Consider the following 27,686-nt stretch of genomic DNA (forward strand, 5'->3'; position numbering starts at 1 on the left):
AATTTTATTTAATAAATAGTTATATAATTGTGATACAATTTTATGATACGATAATAAAAATTAAATCTTAAATTATTATTTGTATGAATAAAATTAAAATTTAATTATTTTAATTATATAACCCTATACTAAATATCATTATTATTATTATTATTATTATTATATCAAAGAAGCTTCCAAGTGAAAGTCGCGCATGCCACCAGAAGGCCAAAAGTAAAGGTAGGTGCTTCAGAACTTTATACGGATAAGGTTCCATGAATGAATTGGCCAAGTTGTTGAGAGATTTGCCGTACTCGTAGTGCTTTTTTTCTATTCTAGGAGTCTCCTGGACCTCCTCTTATTGAAGTAAAGCATAGTACTCATGATTTCTGCACACAAGAATCATGTAAAAATGCGAAAGTAAATGATTGAGGAAAAAGTCAAGCTAATTAAATAGAATATAATGGTAAGAATTCTTTCGAAAGAAGCTTGTATTTTTTAAATATGTAAATTGAACAATAAAAAGACATATTTAAAATTGAATAAGGCCAAGAAAAAAAGAAAAAAGAAAAAAAAAGGGAAACACAATAATTATATGGAATCACAAAATATTCTTAACATAGTTACAATAACTACTAATATGGTGAGAATATTTCCATAATATATTGAGAATATTATGAAAATATTTTGTCACAAATATGTTAACACCTAACGTATGAGAATATATAATAATATATTATAAATGATGAAGCTATATAAGCCTCAAGGCTATATTTTTGCCTTAACGAACAGAATTTATTTCTCCAACATTAAAAAAAAAAGAAAAAAAAAAAAGAATCAGCGATTGGAAGAGAGAGTATTGCATACCGGGCCCATCAATGTTTGTTAACGTGAAGAAAGAAGTTTGATTTTTTAAAAAAAGTAAAGAGAAAGGATAGGCAAATGGAGCATCATGTGGTTTGCACACTTAAACAGATCCATAGACCCATGTGGGTAAGCTAACTATTCAAAACATTTTTTTGTCCAGATGGAGACTAATGAGTATCTTCCGACAAGACAATAAGGAGTTCTCGAATCAAATAAAAGCTAAATTAATTGTTATTAAAAACATGTAGAGAATGAGCATTTGAATTAAATATATTTGATAAATATAAATATAAATATGACTTAAAAGATCCTCTTATCTACAACTTGAAAAATTCGATGACATTTGGATTGGATTATATAGTCCAATGAAGTTGAAAGACAGAAAAAAGCCATTACTTTCGTTGTCAACGGACAATGTATCAAAGCACAATACAAGTTATTATGCCCCCCCCCCCACCACAATGATGATAAGAGAGGACTTGTATGATTCTGAAGCCTACACTATAGAGTACTCCACAATACACTTCTCTTTGGATAAGTGTTTGGGTTTTTATTTGAATTAGTGTCTTAATAAATCACAATATCAGCTCGATGGTGCACCAAATTGAGGTGTTTTGGATAATAATAATAATAATAATAACAAAACCCTTTTTATCTTTGAGTTTCATGATCAATTGGGATTCCAAACGTTCTTATGCTAGCTATAGGGATTCATTTCTTGATACTAATTCGGGTTTACTTAGAAAAATCTTCTCAATATACCATGGTTTGCCTTCATCTCTAAAGTATTTATTTTATTTTGGAAAAAACTACACTTAACTCTTAATCTACCACTCAAGCTGTCATGTTCCCATTTCGTTAAGATTTTATGTGAAATCCTAGTGGATGGAGTATAATGGACATTTCACGTGACCCTGAATAACAAACATATCATACATAAGATAAAAATTAAGAAAAGCTAAAATATAAAATATAAAAAATAAAAATAGCAAAAAGAACCCTCGCACAACTGGCTATGGGCCACCTTCATTATTTAGTCCTCCTAAACTAACATTCATTATTTATGAAGCACCACGAACTAACAAGTGTTATTAAGGGTGGGCAAATTATCCGCTTAACCACCTACCGACCGCTTACCGAACCGCCATCAACTGCCTACCGATTTTACCGACTAATTTCGGTTCGGTAGTCGGTACAAAATTTTATTCCGAAAGCCGGATCGGCAACCGAACTGCCTTCTATTCCGACTGATTAACCGAACCGACATAAAACGAAACGACGTCGTTTTAGTAAGAACGAAACGTTTGATCTTTTTTTTTTTTTTTTTTTTTTTTCCTTTAAAAAAATCAAAACGACGTCGTTTCATTACTCATTTTAACCGAATGTTAACCGACTTAATCGACCGCCTATTAACCGCTTTACCGACTTAACCGACCGCTTATTAATCGCTTTACCAACTTAACCGACCGCCTATTAACCGCTTAACCGACTTAACCGACCGCCTATTAACTGCTTAACCGACTTAACTGAAATAAATTCATCAACTGCATTCCGACAAAAGTCAGTTAACCGACTTAACCGCCTACTGAACCGACGCCCACCCCTAAGTGTTATGATTTGGCCCTTCAAACTATTAATCTTTTATTATTTAGCCTCATATGTCAATCTCGATGGAAAATCAAATTTGATCAAAATGTTTTAAAAATACCCTTATTTTGACCATTGAAAAACTAATTTTATCTTTTGTATTTATTAATTAATTTTTCCTTTTAGTTTTTTAGGACAAGAGGACAACCTTACAACTTAGGCTTCAGAGGGTGGAAAGTCAAAGATGAAGCCCAACAGTGAGTGTTGAACTATTTCTAGACCGTCGGATCCAAAGACTACTTTGGGCTTGCACTGGTCTATCCAGGTGTCCGGTCCAGTCTTATTCGGCTTTTGGTCCCGCAGTTATCAGTCTCAGTGTTTTGGAGCTCAGTGAAGAAGAAAAGTACAAATCGTAAACCGATTCTCTTGTAGGAGAAAAATAAATTTTATTTATTTATATTTTTGATTGATTTATATTTTTTCATTAGGATCAACACTTATGACGTATCACTATTTTATTGACGCTGATGTGACGCCTAATAGAATATGTCAAAATTAAGCTTGGCAATTCGGATTGCAGTGTCAACCCGTCAGGTTGGGGTGTCAATCTATTTAGCTAAGTTGATAAAAAAATATATATATATATATATCATTAACGCATCGTAAACGGGTTGATGGGTCATAAACGTGTCATAAACAGGCTATCGAGTCACAAACGGGTCATAAATGTGTCATAAAGGGGTTGACGGGTCATAAACGGGTTAAAGCCTAAACCCAAACCCTATATATTCGTGTCGTGTTCGTGTCGGATTCGCGAGTCTTGTCAAAATTGCCAAGCCTAGTCAAAATTTTCAACGGAATTTGACTTCAGGAAACTATTTGTAAATTAAGCCAACCATATAGATCTTTAAATTAATTTTGACACTAGAGGGAATGATTTGTAATTCAGGCCAACCACAATGATCAACTGTGCAATTTTTTCTCTTTTTTTTTTTATGAAAAAGTGAAAAAATAAAAAATTGTTTTGTAATATTTTTATTTTTATTTTAATAGTAGTAAAAAATGATAGATGTAATAGAAAAAGTGAAAAAAAAAAAAAAAAAAAAATGAGAAAGAAAGAAAGAAAAAAAGGGTTTAAAAACATGAGAGGGTGGTGGAGTTGTTTATCAAATGGTGTCTGTATACTGTTTGAATCAGAATTGGGAAATTCTCTTATTTATTACGTGTGTCTACTACTTAGGCATAATACCGTTGCCCATTATTACTACGAAACTTTTTTTTAAAAAAAAAAGGCCCCTCATAAATGGAAGAAGTAGGGAAAGTGAGAAAGAAAAATAGTCTATCTAATTGAACTGATGTTATAGCATTCATCAATCTTTAAATCGACTATTATTTTAAAAAAAAATGTTGATCGATAGTCACACATCAGCCCATGCCAGTAAAATAAAATTGGAATGGAGGTATAGACTATAGTATAACTTAACAAGGATTTATTGAAGGGCCGAAAGCCCAATGAAATAGGTAATATAAGAAAGTAATATATAACATTTTTGTTTTTTTTTTAAAAAAATAATAATTCAAGAATTGATGAAGATTGCCACATTAACCAATGAGATGAAAATATAATAAAAAAAATGTTATTTTACATTATTTTATCATACTCTATTGAGATAGCATGCTCTATGGTCTGTTTAGTTCGAATATTATTCAATATTTAAATTGGATTTTTATTCGAAAACTCGCAACCCGTAACCAAATGGAATAAAACCCGACAACTGTTTGAATATAGTTTAAATTTAATTTGAATTTCGAGGTGAAATGATAGATGCGTGAATTTTGTTCTTTCTATGCTAGCAGTTAGAAGAGGCGTGACTTTTGAGTTTTGTAGCATTAAATGCTACTCTAAAACCGGTTGTTCAGTAGAATATTTTGAGTTTTTAGCATATTTCTTAAAGAAATAAAAAAGTAAACTACAAAAAATTAATTTTTTTTTTTTAAAGAAAAATAGGAAAATGGGGTGGCTTTTGGGTCGGGGGATAGCTCGCAGGCCACCCCAGCCCTTGGGGGTGGCCGCGCGCCACCCCACGACCCCTAAGGGTGGCTTTCGAGCCACCCCTAAGCCTTAGGGGTTGCCTGAAGGCCACCCTTGGGGCCAAGGGTGGCTGCGCGGCTACCATCAATGGCCGGGGGTGGTCGTGGGCCACCCCTTGAGCCCTACGGGTAACTTTCGGGCCTCCCCAAATGAATTTCGGGGTGGCTCGAAAACCACCCCTAGGGGATTGGGGGGTGGCGTGCCGCCACTTCTAAGGGTCGGGGTGGCCTACAAGCCACCCCAGAGGTGGCATCAGCCATTTTTGGGGGTGGCTTGAAGGCCACTCCCCTCCCCACGGTGGGGGCCACCCCAAAACATTATATTTTTTCTTTTTCAAAAATAAAAATAAAAATAAAATTTTAGGTTTTTTAGTTTTAAATTTTAATTTTTTTTTAGTTTTTTTTTTATTAGTTTTAATAATTTTTTTAAAATTAATACTTATTTTCATAATATCAATCATTATACACACTTTTCATATAATCCAATCATTTTCAATCACTTTCTATCATTATAAAACATTTTTTTTTCAATTTAAAAAATTTAACATTCAAACACATATTCAAAAAAAATCTAAATTATATTCAACATCCAAATATATTTTCATTACCTTAAAATTTATAAATATATTCAAAATATTATTTATATTTGAAATATTCAATACCAAGCTACCGACAACCACCTTACATCAATCGGAATTGAAAAAATAAAAAAAAAAGGTAGGGTACCATTTTTGGCCTGGATCGATAAGCACGAAAACTAACCAATCGACCAATTAATGAACGCTTCTGTCTTAATCGTTTCGGGATTTGAATTGTGGGCTGGACCATGCAGACAATCATTTAGTAGTGGTACACCCAAGAAGCCACGTGTGTGGACAGGTAAGGAAGAAATTAAGAACTTGATCCAACGGACCACAAAGGCAGATGCATATAGTAGCACCCAGATCAAATAAGGCTTCTTCTTTTCTTTTTCTTCTTTTTTCTTTGAAAGAACAAAAATAGATTGGATGATGTGACGAGTACTGGATCCCCATGAGTCTTGGGAGCAGCCAAGGAGACGACCAAATTAAGAACCAAATCTGGGGTATATCAGCCAAGGAGACCTCGGATCTGTCTCGGATGTTATTTTTAGGTCTTAAATCTGAATATTTGTGCCTTATTTTTGTGGTTAACGATGTGCATGTACTATTTATTTTTGGTTGATCGGCAATCGGCGTTAGACACCAATAACAAAATAGTCCCCAAAAAAAGGTAGATAGGCAGTTGGCGGAAGCAATTTGTCGGTTTTTTATAATCATTAGGCAGTTACGATTAGCGGTTTTAACCAATAACTATTGTTTGCAACCGTCTTTTCACCCTTACAGTGTTAAGCCCATCTTATTAACAAAATTAAATAAATGGGCGTTCTTCGTTAAATAAAAATGTTTGATAACGTGAAGAAAGAGGTTTGACATTTTTAAAATAGAAAGGAGAAAGGATAGCCAAGGATCTTGTGGTTTGCACTTGTACTAAACAGATCTATACATCCATGTGGTAAGCTAACTGTTCAAAACAATTTTTTTGCCCAGATGGAGACTAATGAGTATCTTCCGACAAGACAATAAGGAGTTCTCGAATCAAATAAAAGCTAAATTAATTGTTATTAAAAGCATGTAGAGAATGAGCATTTGAATTAAATATATTTGATAAATATAAATATGACTTAAAAGATCCTCTTATCTACAGCTTGAAAAATTCGATGACATTTGGATTATATAGTCCAATGAAGTTGAAAGAAAGAAAAAAACGCCATTACTTTCGTTGTCAACAATGTATCAAGGCACAATACAAGTCATTCTGGCCCCCCAACTTAATGAAGATAAAAGAGGACTTGTATTGTTCTTAAGCCTACATTATAGATTCCACAATATCAGCTCGTGCACTAAATTGAAATGTTTTGAATAATAATAACAAAATCCTTTTTATCTTTGAGTTTCATCAATTGGGAATATTCCAAACGTTCTTAGGCTATAGGGATTCAATTCTGGATGCTAATTCGGGTTTGCTTAGAAAAATCTTCTCAATATACCATGGTTTGCCTCCGTCTCTAAAGTATTTATTTTATTTTGGAGAAAACTACACTTAACTCTCAATCTACCACTCAAATTGTTATGTCCTCATTTCGTTAGGATTTTTTGTAAAATCCCAATGGATGGATCAATATAATGGACATTTCACGTGACCCAGAATAACGAAAATACCATGCATAAGATAAAAATTAAAAAAAGAATAAAAATAGTGAAAAGAACCCTCCCACACTTGGTTGTGGGTCCCTGCCTAGCAAGGTTTTTTTTTTTCTAAGAGTTAAATATTATTTAGCCTTTCTAAACTAACAGTCATTTTTTATAAAGCATCACAAACTAACAACTGTCATGATGTTATTCAATCTATCAATCTGTTATTATTTAGTCCTATCTATTAGTCTTGACCGTTTGAAAAATTAAATTTGACCAAAATATTTTACAAATATCTTTATTTTGACCATTGAAAAACTAAAATTACCCTATCTATTTATTATTTAGTTTTTTCGTTTTAGTTTTTTTGGGACAATAGGACAACCTTACAACTTAGGCTTCAGAGGGTGAAAGTCAAAGATCAAGCCCAACAATGAGTGTTGAACTGTTTCTAGACCGTCGGATCCAAAGACTACTTTGGGCTTGTACTGGTCTATCCAGGTGTCCGATCCAGTTTTATTCGGCTTTTTGGTCCCGCAGTAATCAGTCTGAGCGTTTTGGAGCTCAGTGAAGAGGAAAAGTACAAATCGTAAACGGCTTCTCTTGTAGATATAAATGTGACGGGAAATGCTACGATTACAATAAGTGCATTATAAATATATAACTTCAAGACATATCGAGGGACTTACATATGTGGACTTCATTTTAATGTAATGTAGAGTTGTATACTTGTAGTGCATATACCACTGTCCAAATGTGATTGATGGGAGGGTTTGTTTAAAAATTTTGAAGAGTAATTTTTTTAAAAAAAAAAAAAATAGTAATAAAATGTGATTGTATAAAGAAGTTTGTAATTTTTTTGTGAAAATTGTTCGGCCTAAATTATAAATCGCTCATTCTAATATCAAAATTAATTCAGATATCCTAATAGTTAGCTTAATTTACAAATCGCTTTTTAAAGTCAAATTTCGTTAAAAATTTTGACAAATTCTGTTAAGCGACACGTCAACATCAAGAATAAGTAAGATAAAAAAGTAATATATATATAATTTTTTTTTAAAAAAAAAAAAATAATTCAAGAATTAATGATGACTCTCGCATTAACTGAGTGAGCTGACATAGCATGCTCACTCAGTAATAGTATGCCCGAAGAACATACAGTAAAAGTGTAAAGCAAGTACCATTTTTGGTCTGGATAAGCACGAAAACTGACCAACTGACCAATTATTGAACACTTCTGCCTTAATCATTTCGGGATTTGGATTGTGGGCTGGACCATGCAGACAATCATTTATTAGTGGCACATTCAAGAAGCCATGTGTGTAGACAGGTAAAGAAGATAAGAACGTGATCCAACGGACCACAAAGGCAGATGCATATACAGTAGCACGCACCCAGATCAAATAAGGCTTTTTTTTCTTTTTTCTTTTTGTTCTTTTCTTTGAAAGAACAAAAAGAGATTGGATGATCCGATGATGGGAAGACGTACTGGATCCCCATGAGTCTCGGGAGCAGCCAAGGAGACGACCAAAGAACCAAATCTGGGGTATATCAACTTCTAACCCTCTTTTCTACTTAGATTTTCCCTTCAATTTTATGATTGTTTGATTTTAATTAGCTTTGATTATGACATTATGTGTGTGTGTGTGTATATATATATATATGAGTTTTCTTATTATAATGTCACTTGATAAAATAGTGATTAAATTATGGTTTTGGGCATTTATAGTGAAGCATGCATGCAAAACCACCTAATTAACAAGTGTAGATGCATGGAGGCCAGGGTTTAATTTGTGGAAGAATATGATCATCGAAGTGGGTGCAGTAGTTTAGGGTAGACCCTTTCCTAAGACATACAGCTGCCCCACGTGTTCCTGCAAATGTTCTTCTCTCTGAGAAAGTTGGTGCAGCCACCACCATGACAGATCGATGCACACCACACCGCGCTTAGAAAACGACTGCAAGAAAAGAAATTACACGTAGCAACTTCATGAAAAAGAAGTCAAAGTAGATAGAATAATCGAGTTGTACCGACATAACTAGGGTTTGGAGGTTTGGTGGTGTGTGTGTGTGTGTGTGTGTGTGGGGGGGGGGGGGGGGTGGACAGGCAAATAATTAGTTGGTTCACTTCATCATTAGGCCTCATTAGGCCTTTTGGTAATTGTAACATCTCCAAATTAATTTGGAGTGTTTTTATGTGGTGTACCATATATAATAAACCTCTCCTTGGAAGTAGGCTTCCCTTAGTTATTAAACCGGCCCATCTTCAATACGACCTAATTAAGCTAGGCCCACGGGCAATGAAGCCTACAAGGCAACCGAACGTCATCTATGTTAGGTCGACCTAGTTTGAGCTAATCTAGGTTGGTCAGACCTAACTCAATTAGGTCAATTGGACTAGATTTATCATAGATGAGCAGGTGCATGGAGCATAAAAAGTTGTTTTCATAATATCTTAGCCCTTGTTACTTGGATTACTGGCATTCCGTTATAACTAAAAAATGACAGAAGCGTGAGCTAAGAGAGTGGGAGCCATAAAATCAAATTCTGTTAGCTCCAAGCCTCTCCCTCAATCGACTGTGCACGGGAACCACTTTATAAAAAAAAAAAAAGAGGCTAGATCATTGAGAGGTACACTCATTTATTCTAGCCAAACACTTTCACTCTTTCCGCTTACTTTCTTCTCAAAGCCATTCACTGAGTCACTAACTTAGGCCTCAAAGTGATGTCCCGCTGGACTAGCGACGGGTCACTTTGACCTTTCTTTCCTCTCTACCTTGTAGGCATTGTTGATCCAGGGCTCGATGTATGACCAACTGACTTTGTCACTATTAATACCTTAAACATAAAATAAGAAACAAATTAAAATTGGGTTTTTTTTTTTTAGAACTACCAACATTAGATATCACAACCAGAGCATCTACTAAGAAATTGTCGCATAATATCATAATCATTACATAACATTCATCACCATCATAATTTAAGTCTAAGTGATGACTCCATTAATTCACAAGCACTACATAGTAATTAAGTCTATTATATCCCCAAAAAGAATATTAAGTATTGAAAGTCGTTTACAAAACTAAGTAGGCAATTGCATCTACCTCTGAGTTCTCTTATTTGACTCTTAGAGTTAGCTCCTCTGTAAAATCTTTACAGGTGGAAATAAACACAAATAAGTAAACGACTTAATAAATAAAACAGGCACATAACACACTCATGGGGGGTGAGCCAACCCCCTTTTATAAACATGTAAGTAAAAGTGTTTCCTGCATTGATGTATCAAAAGTGGTAACTTTACAAATATCTCAATTGATGCTTTATAATTTGTTAGACAACATGATTTGTATAAACAATTGGAGGCAATAACACTTAGGTATGTTTGGGAACAAGAAGAATCTTAATTCTATTTGTTACAGTGTTCGAGTTTTTAAAAAACAAATCAGATTTTATCTCATTTTTTTTAATTTTATCTTAGAAAGTCAAACTATTCAAACATCTTTTTCAACTTTATTTGCCTAGGAATTCGCTCACTAAATTATAGTTGAATTCAAATTTCAAAAAATCGAACACTCAAACATGTTTTTATGTATAAATCAATTATCTAATCAAAATATGCCGATATATACATATATGTAGATGTTCATTTATTTTATTACTCTCATCTATATGGTTTATCTGTACCCTTAACCCTCTTATACTGAGATTTGCGCATCTCATAGGACCTCTAGTACAACCCTATTGCCTTGGGCGATGCACATAGTAGGATACCCTAGTTGATCGATCAGGTTCAACCCTAAGTGACTCACTCAACTTAGATATACCCACAATTGGTAGCCCCATCCCATAGGTGGTTTTGCAGGCTAATAGCACTCAAATCGAGTGTGCAACTAACAATTTGGTCATAGATCAGTCAAGTCTATATAACTTAGAATGCACATGCCACAATAATGCTTTTCAATGACAATTTCACATTTCTATTTTCTAGTGGCTGGCCATGTAGTTAAGTTCTAATATTTTCATTTTCTTGTACAAAATAACAATGTGATAACGATGCAGTAAAAAATGAGTTTAAGTTTAGATTTAAGGCTCGCATCATAGTAAAATATGGTATTTCAAAAATATGCTTTTATTGCTACCAAAATAAACATGCTTGCAAAAGTCATCATTTGGTGTACGTTTTCATGTGTGTTAACTTACCTTGCATGTAAAGTTCCTCGAGAAAGTCTCCTTGAAATTCTTAGCTCATTCGTCTGCAAATGTACACCATATTATTAGTCAAGTCTCCCAAATTATAAACCCTAATCTAGTGCCTAAACCTTTAAAATTCTGCATTCTGCCCTAGTTGCCTTCAAACGCGATTCGAACGGTTGTTCGAACAATTAAGCTTCCTCGTTAGAGCGGAGTTTGCACGGGACTGAACTCCGTCCGAATGTCTGTAATCTACGCTCGAACGACAACACCACAATTTGTCTTCTCCGAGTCTCTAGTCGTCCAAACTCCCATTTTTCACCCCTTTTGTATTACTCAAGCAACCTAAAATCCTAAAGTTACCTTCATTACCCCGATTAACTTCATTTTAAGGTTAAAAAATTAGCTTGTCCCCTAAGCCTAAAGATCTTAACTCTTCTCCCTCTCACATCTTTGTCCTTTAACCAACACTCTAAAAATAACTTAAAGACCTAAACATAAACACACCCCTACATTGATTTTAGTCCATTAGGTGACTTTAAACTCCCTAAAGGTTCCATGTCTCTTTTAAAGTTAGAAGTTTTTCTTGTTAAAAAGCTATTCTTTTACTTGATCTACGTACAACACCACTCACCCTAAACGCACTCGTACACACTTACACAAGAAATTGCCAGCACATAGATCAACACGAAATTGTAGAGTTAGGGTTGAGATATATCTCTTACCCTTGGGGAGATTGGCTCGGCCTTGACTCCAAAACCCTCAAAAATTCCTCTTTTCTTCTGTCCCCCCCCCCCTCTCTCTCTCTCTCTCTCTCTAGATGAAGGAAATGAGAGGGAATGGCCTTTCTAGGGTTTTCAAGGTTTAACCCTTCACTTCCTACACTTTTAGACTCATTGGAGTCGCATGCAAGGACAAACGATGGCTCGTGTCCCATTCAAACGGAATTAAATCAACTTGGCATCCTTCAAATGCATTGTCTCGTTCAATGAGGCCTCTAGGTCAGAACTCGTAAGTGTTTTAAATCCCTTTTTCTTTTTCTTTTTTCGTTCCGATTACCTTACGTCTAATCTCTGTCTTGATCATTATTTCTATTCATCCTCCCTTGACTAAACTTACTCTTTGGGTTCATTAAAGTATTCTTAAATTTTCCGTTAGTCACGCGTTTGGGCGGGGTATTACATCAAATGTGATTAGTACTTGTTCAAAGAGTATTAAAATGTTACTTTCTTAGTATTTAATTTACAATTTTTCAGAATAATTATATCATATTTTGATAGCAACACTATTTTCTCTCCCATAACAGTAACCCCAAGGGTAAATTCATGGTGATATATATCTACGATTTATGTGAGAGATCGAAGAAGATATTCCTGCTTCATTATTTAAAGAACATGCGCTTATTATTCTCTAACCTACATCTTTTCACTATTATTTATGCGTGCAGTGCCAGCAACAATCCACAATAAGTTTAAGTTTTTTGTTTTAACACATGATAAAACACATGATATCCCTGCATATATATATATATATATATATATATATATATATATATATAAATTGAAGACTTTAATTAGGTGTGTATCTCTTCTCAAAAGTTGTGCTAAACTTTATTGTGGTAGTTAAGGAAGTGTCTTTGACTAATAACAGCATAGTCACCTTCTTTTGGACGCCAGATTTATGCTTGGTGGTGAATGAATAGGAATATTGTAGAAATTCCACCCGTTGAGCAGGTCTCTGGTTGAACTTATGTCGGCTATTGATGTATTACAAATCTTCATGGTTAGAAAAGAGTACAAATTCCTTTGGCAGCAAATTATGACTACAACGAGTCAATTAAGTGTGGGTCACATTATGCATTTTCCATTCAAATTAATAGAAAATGCTAAAAAATGTGGGGAAAATAAAAGTATTGGGTATTTTAGAGCGCCAATTGTCACTTCTTTTAAGTTTGATGAGGTGATGACAAATTATATGTCAGTTCAGAAGGTTAAGTGTAATTTCTCCGTAAGCGGCCACTAAAAGAGTAGTCGGCCATGCTATTTTTGAAAGTCAAATTTTTTCCTCTCTCTCCCCTTACGAGTGGTAGAGAAAAAAGAGGATGAGAGAGTTCTTTGTCAAACTTTAAAAGTTTCTCTTTTTTCATTGCTTCATGTGGGGATGAACATGTAGGTTAGTACAATTCAAATTTTATTTAGTAGACTGGTATATGACTACTATATATATAGTTTGATGATGTGACAATAAAAATAAGCACTGGTAAAAAAAAAATATACACAAAGGTTTATTTTAATTATCACACCATCTCAATTGTATAACATTCATATAGCTAGCGCAGTATACTAAACAACATTACTAAAAACAAAGTGTTGTTTAGGTGACTTTTTGTATGCTTGTGATGGTATGGTTTTCACATGTATGAACGCCTGCTCTTTAATCTGCAATTAGATTTGATTTTGACTTCACCTTATCATACATTCCAATTTCAAAGTCCAAGTTCGGTAGTGATTGTGATCGAAGGCTTATTTTGATTTCTTGGTGTCGCAACAATATCAGCTTGACTCTTGCTTTCTTCCAGGAGGCAGAAAAGGATTGGGCTGTCAGCTCAGCTGTACGTGCTTGCTAGCTTATACGTGCACGGGAACGGGTAAGATTCCAATAACCCTACTTGACAACCATTAATGAGGAATTTATCAAACCCTGAATATATATATATATATATATATATTGACCGAAAGAAGTAGGACCTTGCCCTTTATGAAGAATATATATATATGGGTGTTCTCCAGCCGCAAGTTAAGTCCTTAATTTTTGAGTTGATGAAATAAAATTAACGATTATTGACTAAAGGTTTATTCCATGGTTGAAATCGAGTGAGAAGAAACACGGGAAACATGTTCAAAAGATATTGAAAAAACTTGTTTTATATCGTTTGACAATGGTTGCCAGAAATGCTTCAGAGACCCTAACAATCGTCGACAATAATTCAACTACTACCTTCTATATATTATTATTTTGTTTGCTTTTTACAACAATTTTCAACTTTTACTTTAATAATAATATAAACCAATTTGGCCAAAATAATATATGTATATCTGTTTGTACTCATACTTCAGTTCACATGTACAACCCAAATCATCTTAATTACTGAAGCAAAATATTAGGTCTTCTAACTTTAACTAGACCAAAAGAGTTCTTCGGAAAAGAGTAAAGGGACCACAGGGATATCGATCTACGTACTCTAAAAGACCTATGATAACGGTGGCGCATGTAGCGATCACGCACGTACGTCATGGTTGGGTGGAAGAGAGTAGACCGACAGAAATGGAGAAGAGATGCGTGGATGACAAAACCCCAAACAAAAAGACAAAAAAAAAAATAAAAAGCAGTAAAAAATATTAGAGGTGAGGAGACATCAGGACCGTCGGGAGGGGGCATTCTGTTTATTTTAAGAGCCTTTTTCAATCAAACAAAACTAAAGGTTTAATTTATAAACCATGGGTCCAGTTCAAGTTGAAACTCCACTTATTGAAATTTAAACACGTGTCCTGCAATAGGTTAGGACTTCACAAACGAAACACGTATCTCAAAAAAAGAAGTTAATATCAAGTCATTGTCATTAAAGTGTCATTGTCTATCTTAAATCGCTTGTCAATTGAGGATGGATATATATACATGATACAACACAAATTTAGTTGCTATTAGCATGCGTTTCATACATACATTTGTCTCACGTACACATGTTTCTCACCTTTTGTTATAACCTAATCGTGGGACTGGGGCTGTGACATCTGTACGTAGTGTGATAGAGGCTCTCAAACTGCTCTCGTCCAGTTAAAATTTGGGCCATAGTTTTCACTTTCTTACCCAGCAAACTTCCAAGCTAGGGATTGAAAGGAAGACCACCGACGTGGGACCATGTAAAATTCTGGCCACCAGTTTGCACCACAGGCCACCGTCCCAAGTCACAGTTGTGTCATAATCCAAACCGATCTTTGATTCACCGCCGTGCATCATGTCAGCTTTACACTAATCGATGCCTACTGTCTGTTGACATCCCCACTAGACTATGGGTGACACTTGATAGTCATAGGATTAGTGGTCCCTTTTTTTCTTTAATTTTTTTGTTGGATGAAAATGAAACTTTTGATGCAAAGTGCTAAGATCGAGAGGGTTGTGTTTGGATTAATTATAGATAGGTACCTTCTTCCACGTTCATTTGTTGTTCCATGCATATTGTGCATCTCTTGCCATTTTGTTTGGATTTTTACACAACCTTTGTTTGATCTTCTAGAAACCAAGCCAGCCGAAAACTTTGTTGGATTGGATCGATCGATGTGACTCTCATTTTCCTCTAAGAACCGTCATAAAATATATATCTGTTTTATTACACGGTATGGTCCTTTAATGGGATGGGTGGAACCAGATTAGGCTTGGGGCGTATCCCATTCCCAGCCTAAAATTTTGAAATTCTGTTTTATGCTTTGAATAAAGTTTTTTTTTTTTTTCTAAATTGGGTTGATTAAATTAATATTTGTTCAAAATAGGTGTGAGAGTTTCATGCTCTATTAAAAAGAATGTAAGAATTAAAAGTGTGTGTATATATATATATATATATATATATATATTCTAAATTGGGTTGATTAAATTAATATTTGTTCAAAATAGGTGTGAGAGTTTCATGCTCTATTAAAAAGAATGTAAGAATTAAAAGTGTGTATATATATATAGAATCACATACATTTTAAATACACTAAAAAAAAAAAAAAAAAAAAAAAAAGAGAGAGACAAGAGACTAATTCTTGACGGTTTTAGAAACCGTCTAGAATTAAATTTTAATGATGCTTTTTGAAAAACGTCAGGAATTAAAAAATTTACAGACGATTTTTTGAAAATCGTCAGTAAAAAAAGAAATCGCTCCTATTTCTTTTTAAAACCATCGTGAAATTTGTTGACGGTTTGGGACAAACCATCTATAAATGTAAATTTACAGACGGCCTGGACAAAACCGTCTAGAAATGTAAATTTACAGAGGGTTTGACCAAACCGTCTGGAAAGACTAAATTTACAGACAGTTTGGTCCCAAACTGTCCGTTAATTCACTCAAATCCCTTCTTTAAAGAAAAAAAATCCAAAAATAAAAAAATTTGAAAACCAGGATAAGAATGCTTCAGCCATTCTTTCTTCCCCAAAATTTTTCCCTCCAATCTTTCCCACCTTCCTCTCTCCAACTCCTCCCTCCACCCCACCGACCACCATCCACCAACTGAGCACAGTCGACCACCACCACCGGTACAGTTGAAAAATCTCTGGCAAAAAAGGTACCATTTCTGGTTCCCCCAAATCTTTCCCTTATTCTCGTTGTTGATTTTTGGGTCTTATTTTTAGCATGGATTTGCTTTATGGGTGTGATTTCGTTGTTAGTTTTTTGGGTCATCTTTTGGGTTACTAAAATTGGGTGAAATATTTGGGTCTTCGTTGTTACGTTTTGAGTTAATTATTGGGCAAATCCTTCGGACGAGACAAAGACAAACGTACACCGAAGACAACGACTGCTACAGAAGAAGGGAAATCGAATGAAGAGGAAGGGAAATCGGTTGAAGACAAAGAGACAGTATACAGACGAAGAAAAATCCTAAGAAATCAAGAGAAATGGACAAGAATCATGTAGAATAGTCGGGAGATGAACCTAGTGATTTGTGAAGGATTTTTAGAGACCCAGGAGATGAACCCAGTGATTTTCGATGAATTTATAATAATAATAATAATAATTAATGATTCTGGACAGTTTGGGCAAAGCCATCCAGAATCAATTCTAGACGGTTTTGCCCAAACCGTCAAGAACTCCTTACGGTTTTGACCAAACCGTCCAGAATTAATTTTCCCAACGCTATATTCCGGACAATTTTAAATCGTTCAGCATAAACTGTCAGGAATTGATTCCTGACGTTTTGTCACATGTTCTGGATGGTTTAAAACTGTCCAAAAATAGCAGATTTTTTGTAGTGATACATTCTTCTAATCTTGTTTAGAGAAAATTAAATCTTTGTACTTTCAAGAAAGTATATAAGTGGCTCCTTGATATATAAGATCATACAACTTTTCAATGTGACATAGCAGACATTTTCATTCCAATTCTGTTTTATACCTAAATGTTTGGTTAAATACATTTTTCCCATGAACTACCACGTGATTTCGATCAAGTTGCCTCATGAACTAACACTTGTCACACTTAGCCGTATTGAACTACCATTTTGTTACAAAAATCCTCATCCGTTAGACAAAATCGTTAAAAAAAAAATTGACAAGAATACCATAAGTTTAAAAACTAAATTTACATAAATACCCTTAAATTTAGAATTTCAAAAAAAAAAAAAAAAAAAAAAAAACCATTCACTCAACACCTGAGGATGGTGGCCGAACCAACCTCAAGTTGTTCGGGGTTGGCAAACCATCGCCCAAGGAGTAGTTCCGCCACCTCGTATGATATTTGAAGGTCGTCAATCCACCCCAACAGTTTTTTTTTTTTTTTTTCTTGGGATATTTGTGTAATTCAGGGGTGACCGAACCACCCAAAGTCCAAACACCTGGGAATGGTTTTGCCACCCCTAAGCATGATTCGAGAACCAACCTTTTTTTAAGTTAAAATAATTTTTTTTTATACATGTTTTTTTTTTTAGGTTTTTTTATTTATTTGAGGGTATTTAATTTCTTTAACGAGATTTAACCTAACAAAGGTGTATTCTGTCTAATTTAACGACATTCCCCAACAATTGAAGTTTTCGTAACAAAATGATAGTTCAATGCGTCAAAGTGTGACATGTGTGAGTTCATGGAGACAACTTATAAATAAGTGATATGTCATGGAAGGAAAATGTATGTAACCCTTAATTTTTCAACATATAACAATTTTACAAACTCTTTATGTATTTATTTAATTAATTTGTTATTTGTCGATCTACCTCTTCAAGGCAATTTGTGATTTTATGAATGAGATACAATATTGGTGAAATAAACTTTACCCAAAATCTTTTTTTGTCAACATTTTTGGTCTTCACAAAAAAAAAAAAAAAATAGAACAACATTAATGCTCTGTTTGTTTTAACGTAAACTGTTTTTCATCGTAAAATATTTTCAGCGAAATCATTTTTTAGAAAAAATGATTTCCCTTAAAATATTTTCTGGCATTTGGCACGTACGAAAAAATATCAACGGCGAAAAATCATTGGTGACGAGATTTCGCCACTGGCTGGTAGGATTCCGGCCATTTTCATCGGATTCCGACTACTGTTGCTAGATTCCGACAATGAACCTTACATGAGATTTTCATCTCATACTAGGCATGTACAAATGGGGAGGTTATAACCGCCCCTCAGCCACCAACTGCATAATTTTTTAAGGCAGTTATAAAAAATCGCTAATCACGTAGGGGTGGACGATTAATAACCGCTTACCCTTATATATAAATAATATAAATATTTATATTATATATTTAATATAAAAAAATAAATAAAAAAATAACATGAAAACGACGTAGTTTTATGTAGATTTTCCACAACATGAAAATATCAAAATAGGGTTTCATCATATTTTCCACAACTCATTCTCTTTACCACGACGTTAGCACCCATTATCCAACTTTCTCTCTCTCTCTCTCTCTCTCTCTCTCTCTCTACTCTCTTCACTTTATTTTATGCAACCATGCAACTACTGACCCTGCTTTAGGGATTTTGAGTCTGATTTTAGTTTATATGTAGTGGGTGTTTATGAGTTTGTGAGTTAACTCACTTTGTGGATGAGAATGGAGTGGGTGTTTTTGGGTTTGTGGGTTTGGTGGGTGAGAATGGGCATGGACAACATAGAGCATGTTTCAGTCTTGGATTTGGACAAGGATGAATCCACCATCAGCAACAGCACAAGATGAACAAAGTTTTGGTCAACCCATGACATAAATGGTTGCTGGAAGAAGCAAATATGGCTTTTAATTCTAGGTTCTTTGAAGATTATGGGGCTTTAAAAAGCAGTTATCAACTGTCGGTTAGAAGGTTTTAATAACCGCTAACAGCCTAAGTGGAGCGGTTGCGATTTTTAAAATCTAATAACCGCTTTAAGCAGTTGTGATTAGCAGTTTGAACCAATAACCGCTAACCGTAACCGCTTGTACAGGCCTACCTCATACGGCTACTCGTTCAATTCTTTTGAAGTCGTTGGATCCTTTTCATCGTTCAAGAATCTTCTCTCTTCTTCCAATCCACCCCGAAGAGTAACTGGGACCAATTTAGTAATGGGGTTTACGTAAGAGTGCGCGTAGAATACCAAAAGGCGTTATTCATGTCCAAGCAAGTTTAAGTTTCAACAATAACATTGTGACTATTATAGATGTACGAGTTCCGGTAATTTCTTGGTCCTCCACTGGTTCCTGCGGATTCAAGGATCCAAACCACAGCAAAAAATGTTATTCGAACAGTAGTTGATTAATGTATGCAGCGATCAAAAGTCATGATAAAAGATTTAATAAATGATCACTATGAGTAAGATTCAATAGAATTTGATCAATCATTTTTTTCTATCTTTAAGGTGGAAAACTTAACCAAAACATCTCTTTCTTTATTATCAATCGAATCTCTGTTCGAAACCCCTGGATTCTATTTTATCATCAATCCAATCACCTTTCACCTTTTTTTATTTCTTCTTTTTCTTATCAATGAATAGATCTCTTTACTTATATGACTTAGATGTCTTGTATTTCTCGAAAAAGCTATTGGATTGATGGGATTTGGTATGATACTTATGAGATCAATGAGATTGATATTCAAATATTTTAAAGACTAAAATCATCTCTTCATAAAATAATTCTTCAAGAAAATATTCGGTGTAAAATAAAAACGTACAAGGCTAAGTTTTCTTTTTTGAAATTCGAGGTGGTTTGGCCACTCCTTTGGAAAATTTGGAGGTGGTGGTCCAACCACACCCTAAAAACTTTTTATTTTCTTTTTATATTTATATTTATAATTTTAATTTTAATTATCTTTTTTCTTTTTATTTTTTTAACGTGTCGCCTTTTGATTGGGTATGACATGGCAACACCGTTAAAAATTTAGTAGAAGATCGATAAACGGAATAATGTATTTGATAATAGTTCTAACCTTAGCTAGGGAGTAAATTGATCAAATTTTCACGTTAGGAAGCGATTTCATAAAAGTGATATCTCAAAGATTTCTGAAGCATTTTTCGTTAATAACGAAAAATTAAGTAATTTCTTATAAAGAAAATTTTGGAAGATATTAAACATATTACCCCTTTTCAAATAGATTTTTGAAATTCGGTTGTTTCAAACATAAAATTTCCTAAAAATGGAAATAGTTTAAGAAAACGCTATTGTAGTTATGTAAGGGTGTACATGCAAATGTGATTATTTTACAATATCTGCAGCCGCATCCGCAAAATGCGGGTACTTTTGGATATTAACATCTACATCTATATCTGTATGATGTGTTTACTAGCCGTATTCGCGCAATTATTGCGGTTATTATCCGCTATCTGCATGTTAAGTAATGAGCTTTTTACGCTCTTTTATACTTTCTTTGAGTTTCACACTCTATCCTACAGATCATCTCTTCCGTAATTCGAACCTGTCCGTCAAACTCATTTATCCTCAAAGTTGCAGTGTTCCATGCATGAATTTTCATCGTGAGTAATGTTACCACCATTTCTTTGCTATGCTCGAGTTAAAGATAGAACAACTAAAACAGTTAATCAACTGCATGCCTCAAAGGATGTGAGGCATTTGTTTGCAAAATATTATCAAATAAAATTAGCTAACAGATCAGATCTACAAGAGAAGTAAAGTAATGATAATGATAATGACAATAACATAGAGTTATATATTCATTAAAAAAAAAAAAACACACACACACACACACAATAACATGACCATCCTTTTGAGATGCTTACGGCTCCTAGAGACTTAAGGCTGCATGGAGACCACCATGCAAAATAGTTTATTAATTATTCTCGTCTTCATCTTGACTTTTGGATTTGTTTTTTTTCCTCACCCACACTAATAATCGGGGATATATATTACATGGGCTGTAAATAATAGTTCCAAATCCTAGTTTTAATTTTGAAAGAGAAGTGCTATGTATATTCCTAAGTCGATACTTTTAAGTTTAATTATTATTGGATTCAAAAGTAGTTTTTAGTGTCACGTTAGAAAACGTATACTTAAAAATTTGAACTTGATGGCACATATATAACATTTCTCATTGAAAAATGAACGTCCAAATTACGAAAGTACATTCAAGAAAAAAAAAAAAAAAAAAAAAAGAGAAGAAAAAGGGGTGCATCTTGTACCCTAATGACTAATTAATAGGAGTGGTCGTCAGCTTGGGGTGTTCAAAACACACCCCTTGGTGCCACTCTTGTGGCTCGCACACGTACGGGGCAAGCTACCTCCTCCTTTTCTCTTTTATTTTGTCGTAGTTTAGGCTTTTCATGATTTAAGATACACGGCCCAAATTATAGTTATTTTACACCATACCTAAATTAAGACGGAAATTTCCTCCAAACTAAGTTGAAGGAATTTCTTTTAATTCAGTCTATAAAATTGTTGTGTATCGATTCTCTTGAACATATGAGAAGCGCACGTACATGCTTTTTTTATGGTTCTTTTAAAAAAAATTATGCGTTTCTCACTTACTAAGAAAAACATAACAATTTAATACATTGGGTTGAAGAAAATCACAATTTGGAATAAATTTATGTCCCCTTCAAAACCCCATTCCTTCAGTGTTTTGAGTTGTACGATATTTTTACTTTTTGCTTAAAATAAAAAATGAAAACAATTAACCATAGATAAATGACTCCTACACAACAGTTGTGCATATGTAGTGCAAAGTGTAGACACATAGAGTAGAATCCATGTCAACTGTTATGTAAGAATCACCACTGCATTAACCATAAGGCATGGCCAAACAAGCCCAAAATATCTAGAATTGAAAAAACTTTACACATACATAGTACTGGTCCTTACGCTACATATATATATGGTCCAGGGACTTAATAGGTATAGGCTTTAGAACATGGGCATGGTAGAAGAACTCTATCTGGTACATGGCCCTTAATTTTGTATTGGTCCTTACGCATATATATATATATATGGTCCAGGAACTTATAGGTATATACTTTAGAACATGGGCGCGCATGGTAGAAGGGGTACCCCAACGGTGCAATTATTCCTTTACTTTTTGCTTAAAACAAAAACAATTAACCATAAGGCATGGCCAAACAAGCCCACAATATCTGGAATTGAAAAAACTTTACATATACATAGTACTGGTCCTTACGCATAAACGTAGTGCTATGATTGGTCCAGGAACTTATAGGTATATCTTTAGAACATGGGCATGGTGGAAGAACTCTATCTGGTACATGGCCCTTAATTTTGCGGGACAATTGTACCGTTGATCACTGTGGTATGCCATAATTATTTTTCATTCCCTATGGTTTAAAAAGTTCATGAGAGATCCCTGTGTTATGCAATAATTACGTTATACTCCCTAGGTCCATTTTCTGTCCACAATTTTAACGGAATCTGTTAGCCTTACACATTAGCGACACGTGTTGCCATCTTATTGGCGACACGTGTCCATCTTAATAAAAAAATATAAATTTATTGAAAAAAAATAAACTTAAAAAAAAAAAAAAAAAAAGAAAAAAAAAAGAAAAGAAAAAGGACAATCTTGGGGTGGCTGGGCCACCCCCAGGCGGCCTCTGGGGGTGGCGCGCAGCCACCCCCAGGCGGCCTCTGGGGGTGGCGCGCAGCCACCCCCAGTGGCCGTGGGTGGCCCGAAAGCCACCCCCTTGCCCCATTTTTGTTTTTTTTTTTTTTTTTTTTTTTTTTGTGTTTTTATTTTTTAATTTTTTTTTTTTAAAAAAAAAAAAAAAATTATTTTTGTTTATTTTTTAATAAATTTATATTATTTTATTAATATTGAAAATGTCAGCGCCACGTGTCGTCATCTTATGGCCACCCCCAATGGCCTGGGGGTGGCCGCGCGCCACCCCCGGCGGCCTCTGGGGGGTGGCGCACGGCCACCCCCATTGGCTGGGGGTGGCCTGGCCACCCCCCTTGCCCCATTTTTGTTTTTTCTTTTTTTTGTGTTTTTTTTTTTGAATTTTTTTTTTAAAAAAAAAATAAGTATTTTTGTTTATTTTTTAATAAATTTATATTATTTTATTAAGATTGGACATGTCAGAGCCACGTGTCACCAATAAGATGACGACACGTGGTGCTGAGTGGCATTTGACGGAATCTGTTAAAAATTTTAATAGAATTTAACGCCAGGGATCGATTTGTAATTATTGCATAACACAGGGATCTCTCATGAACTTTTTAAACCATAGGGAATGAAAAATAATTATGGCATACCACAAGGACCAACGGTGCAATTATCCCTAATTTTGCCACATTCTATATTTTGTTTTGTGAAGATGGATGTGGGGCAGTTGGAGGTGTGAGACACGTTTTTTTGAAAGAAAATGATAGGAATCAAACATTCACCTCGAAAATGACCCAAGGAGCTTTTTTCCTAAACACAATGATACGTGCCATTGGACAGGAATTCTGTGATAGTTTTTTGTTCTTTTTTTCTTTTTTAACAAGGGTATCTCTGCCTGCCCGAGCAAGGACTCACCCAAATAGGGCCATTCGGATGAATACGGATCCTCTCCGGTTGGAGATAATTTGACAATTTTGCCCTCCATTTATAAATGATCGATATCGGCTCATCTCCAGTTGGTTTCGATCCAAATCCTATTCGGATAAGGAACCTATTTGGACAAAGTGCCCCTCTTTCTGCCCTTACTATTATTATCCATGGTCTTCTGATCCTTTTAGATAGAAGATGATTGAGGATCTATCATCTATTTTAGAATTGATAACTTTTAATACGATGTGTGAACTTGTCACTAAATTAATGAGTTAAAATTTAGTGTAATAAGATTTGGGTCAAATTGGATCGACTCAATAAATAAATGGAGTTGGGTCAACCTGCTTAATTCGCAATTGATCTACCTAACCCATATAAATTTAAATTTTCAACTCCATCTATTTCTTATTCTGTGTTTTTTTTTTTTAAAAAAAAAAAGGGTAATTACCACTTTCCTTTATGTTAATAATTAATGGTGATCGATGCTTAATTAGTGGGGAGGCTATATCATGTTATTTGTTAGGATATAATCTTATTTTCTTTATTATTATGTGTTTGTTTATGTAGATGAACTTTATTGAGCTATAATATTATTTTGATTGGAAACTGGCTAAGAAGTTGGATTATGTTTATTAGTTATGATTATAGATAATTGTGTACAAGTTGTGCAAGAAACATTACTCTAATATATGTAACACTGTTATTTAGCGCACAGTTATTCACAAACCAAAATAATAATTAACTCTTTTTTTCTTTTCTTTTTTTAATGCAGTGATTTCTCCTGAAACATGGTCTTTCCAAAACCAATTAAAGTATATCCAACTGTTATACTTAATTGTACTTATAAAAAAAAAATGTTATACTTAATTATTAATTTGGTTTTAAAAAATATATTAAATATTAATTAAATTTAGAGAAAATTTCATTTATAACTCCTGACCTTTCATTACTTTTGCAATTAAGTACTCAAATTTTAAAAAATGTCAATTTAAGGTATCATTCTTTCAATTTTTTTTATTTTTTTTTAAATTTCAACTCTATGTTAGAATTTTTTTCATTAAATCTTGTCAAAAATTTTAAAATGCCTTTAAAAAAATAAAATAAAATTGCAAAGATTTAGGTGTTAATTAGAATTTAACGAAATTTATAAAAATATCCACGCCTGAATCTTTTAAAAAAAAAGATAAGATTTAACGGAAAATTCTAACGGATGATTGAATTGAAACAAATTAAAATATGGATATTCTAAATTGACACTTTTTAAATTTTAGATACTTAATTGTAAAAATAAAATAAAATAAAATAAAACAAAACAAAACCAAGCATTATAAATAAAATTTTCCCTTAAATTTATTATTTTTCATCCGCATAAATTTGTAATGAAGTATAGACTTAATTTAAAACCACACACACATATTTATATATATAAAATAAAAATTCTGCTTGGTAATTAGTAGCTGTATTCCATTTCTTTTGCCTATGCATTTAGTCTCTCGATCAGACGGAGGTATCGTGGAAACGAATGACAAGAATATATAACAAAATCGTAAGGAAGTCAAAAAAGATGAATCAAAGTAAGAACCGAAATATATATGTGAATCATGCTTATTGGGTGAGTCATGGTTGTGTACGTGCCATGCAGCAGGAAATTAATTAATTTAGCCGGTTCAACGTACGATCGAGTTTCCCATTTTCAACCTATGTCCTTGGTCGGTTAGACAATCGAATAAAAAATAGCGGCATGTGGTTCAGTGGTTGCTAGGTAACGGGTCGGTGCATGTAAATATGGTCGGTGCGAGGGGCAATTTCGTCAACACGTTCCCTGGTCAGCCCAAACGAAAAAATACAACGGTCCCCTTTTTGGGCATCCCGCCAAACTGCTAACGTGCTACACGGTGCCGTCTCCGTGCAAGTTAAACCAAACCAGAACCCCCCAATCCCACCGAGGTTTATCATTCTAACCAGGGACGGAGGGAGGGGGGGGGGGGGGCTGGCAGGGGCCATGGCCCCCCCCAAATTTCCTAAAAAAAAAAAATTTAAAGGTGAGAAAAAAAAAATAATCTAAAAAATTAAAAAATTTAAGGTAAAAAATAAAATTTAGCTTACTTGCCCCTACCCAAAAAAAAATTTCGGCCCTTGGCCCCTGCCCGTAAGAACTTCTGGCTCCGTCCCTGATTCTAACCATGTTAATGTCATACAAACAACAGAAATTTTGTTCACCATACATATATGTATATACATATAAACAAACTCTGTCGATCGACATGACGCCATGAACACCAAAATGTGGATTTCTAGCTTTTGTTGTTACAAAGAATGAATATCGGGACGACTTGTATGCACCTCCGGAATCTTGTCGGAAATGGCGTCAGTCATACTCATATATACGTACGCTACATGTATGTACAAATTTTTTTTGAAGAAGTACAATTGTACGGGCGTGTATGGGGAAGAATTATTATCAAGTCTTAAGAGTTGTTTTTCTGGAGCTGGGTGTTTTTTTTCCTCCGACAATTGTCGAGCACCATTTTAGCGGAGGCTCTGAACGGACACGTGGAGCTGATGAAGCCGTCGACCAGGTGGAGGTACGTCTTGAGATCGTGACACGTGGCTACGTTGAAGCCGTTGACGTAAGGGGAGTCCTTGCTGCTCAGCCGTAGCTCCCTCCCTACCTCGGCGTACACCCACTGGGTGTCCTCCACGCATTTCTGGATCCAGCTGGGAAGCCCAGCGGCCACGTTGACATTTTCCCGTTTGTTCGACGACACTTCGTCTTGGTCATCGTCGATCACGAAACCTGGTACTTTTGTTATAAGGTCGTCAGAGTTTACGATGCGTAGGACTTTGGTGCCTTGCTTTTCTACCTGCAGCCTGAAGCTCCGGTTGCCGACACGTGGACCGCCGAAGGATATGACGGTGACGAGCGGCGCCCGCTTGAAGGTGGTCTTGATGTCGTACGCGGTGAGCGTCGCTAGCGCCGCGCCGAGGCTGTGCCCTGTGATGGTCAAGCTCAGCGGCTCGTCGCCGTAGGATTGGAGGATTCTGGAGATTTCCCCACGTACCATGTCTTGGAGGCTCGGGGAGCCCGCGCTTCCTGACGTGTACAGGCTCAGGAACCCGCTCTCCACCATGGGTCCGCACCCGACCGAGCTGTTACTTGGAAGGTGGGTCAGGGTGGCTCGGAGATTCTCGAGCCATTCCAAGCATGTGGCAGTGCCTCTGTAGGCAATGACCACATCTCGGCGTCCAAGTCTGGCGATTTCGTCTTTGTCTTGACAGACTGCCACATAGCCTATCCAGCTCGACTGGGTGGCGACCCAGCTGGGGGCCTTTTCGATCCAACGTGGCAGCTGGATACCCGACGTTGCACGTAGATATTTTGTCAAACGGTAACCAGTGTCAGGAATCCCAGCTCGTTCGAAAAACGAGCTTCTGGTGAAGAGGGAGTTGGCGTATGAAGGTGAGGAGGGGTCGAAGTCAAAGGAGTTGTACGTAGCTTCGACGAACTTGCCGTACCGGAGAATCTCGCTGCGTAGATTGTCGTCGAGGGGGTCGAGCAAGCCCTCCCAGTTGCTAATACCTTGGTATTCCCTCCATTTATCACCGAGCTTGACCGGAACGGGCATGAACCGGTAAGGGGAGGTGGCGGTGGTGGTGTCAATGGGGTCGAGTAAACGCTCCAAGTTCTTCACTGTCTTGTTGTCGAGGGTCGGTGGTTGAGTAGTGACGGTGGCGGTGCAGCAGCGGAGGGGAAAGTGAGGGAGGCGTGTGCATGGGCGTAGGTGCGGTCTCATAATTGAGAGCCTCATTGTAGCGGAACAACTAGCAGGATTTTGAGGGTTTTGTGTGAGAAATGAGAGTCGTGGCTTGGAGGGTGTAGAAGAGAGAAAAATGTGTTTACGCTTTCCAGTTGCTCTTTGCGGATCTCATAGAGAGAGAGAGATCTTTTATAACTAGAAAAAGTGCACAGTGATTAGAGAGAATGAGAGCCAGAGAAATTGCTTTTAATTGAAATTGAAATCTATTATAAAAAATAAATAAGAAAAAA

At 35.3% G+C, this 27,686-nt stretch overlaps 1 protein-coding gene and 1 long non-coding RNA gene across 2 annotated transcripts; one reads left to right on the forward strand and one right to left on the reverse strand.

Moving 5' to 3' along the window:
- The first annotated feature begins 8,153 nt into the window (after positions 1-8,153).
- LOC133879522 (uncharacterized) lies at positions 8,154-15,522 on the forward strand. Its single transcript, XR_009902108.1, has 3 exons — positions 8,154-8,283; positions 13,507-13,575; positions 15,223-15,522. It is a non-coding gene; the product is annotated as an uncharacterized LOC133879522 (long non-coding RNA).
- Positions 15,523-26,106: 10,584 nt separating this feature from the next.
- LOC133879198 (phospholipase A(1) DAD1, chloroplastic-like) lies at positions 26,107-27,466 on the reverse strand. The gene has a single exon (XM_062317734.1). It carries the CDS (start codon positions 27,445-27,447, stop codon positions 26,107-26,109), a length of 1,341 nt encoding a protein of 446 aa, XP_062173718.1. The 5' UTR covers positions 27,448-27,466.
- Between the last annotated feature and the right edge of the window lie 220 nt (positions 27,467-27,686).

The sequence above is a fragment of the Alnus glutinosa genome, chromosome 10, assembly GCF_958979055.1.
Source record: "Alnus glutinosa chromosome 10, dhAlnGlut1.1, whole genome shotgun sequence".
Classification (NCBI taxonomy): Eukaryota; Viridiplantae; Streptophyta; class Magnoliopsida; order Fagales; family Betulaceae; genus Alnus; species Alnus glutinosa.

Excerpts from the sequence above, each read along its gene's own strand:
- LOC133879198 (XM_062317734.1), bottom strand. The coding sequence starts at position 27,447 with ATGAGGCTCTCAATTATGAGACCGCACCTACGCCCATGCACACGCCTC.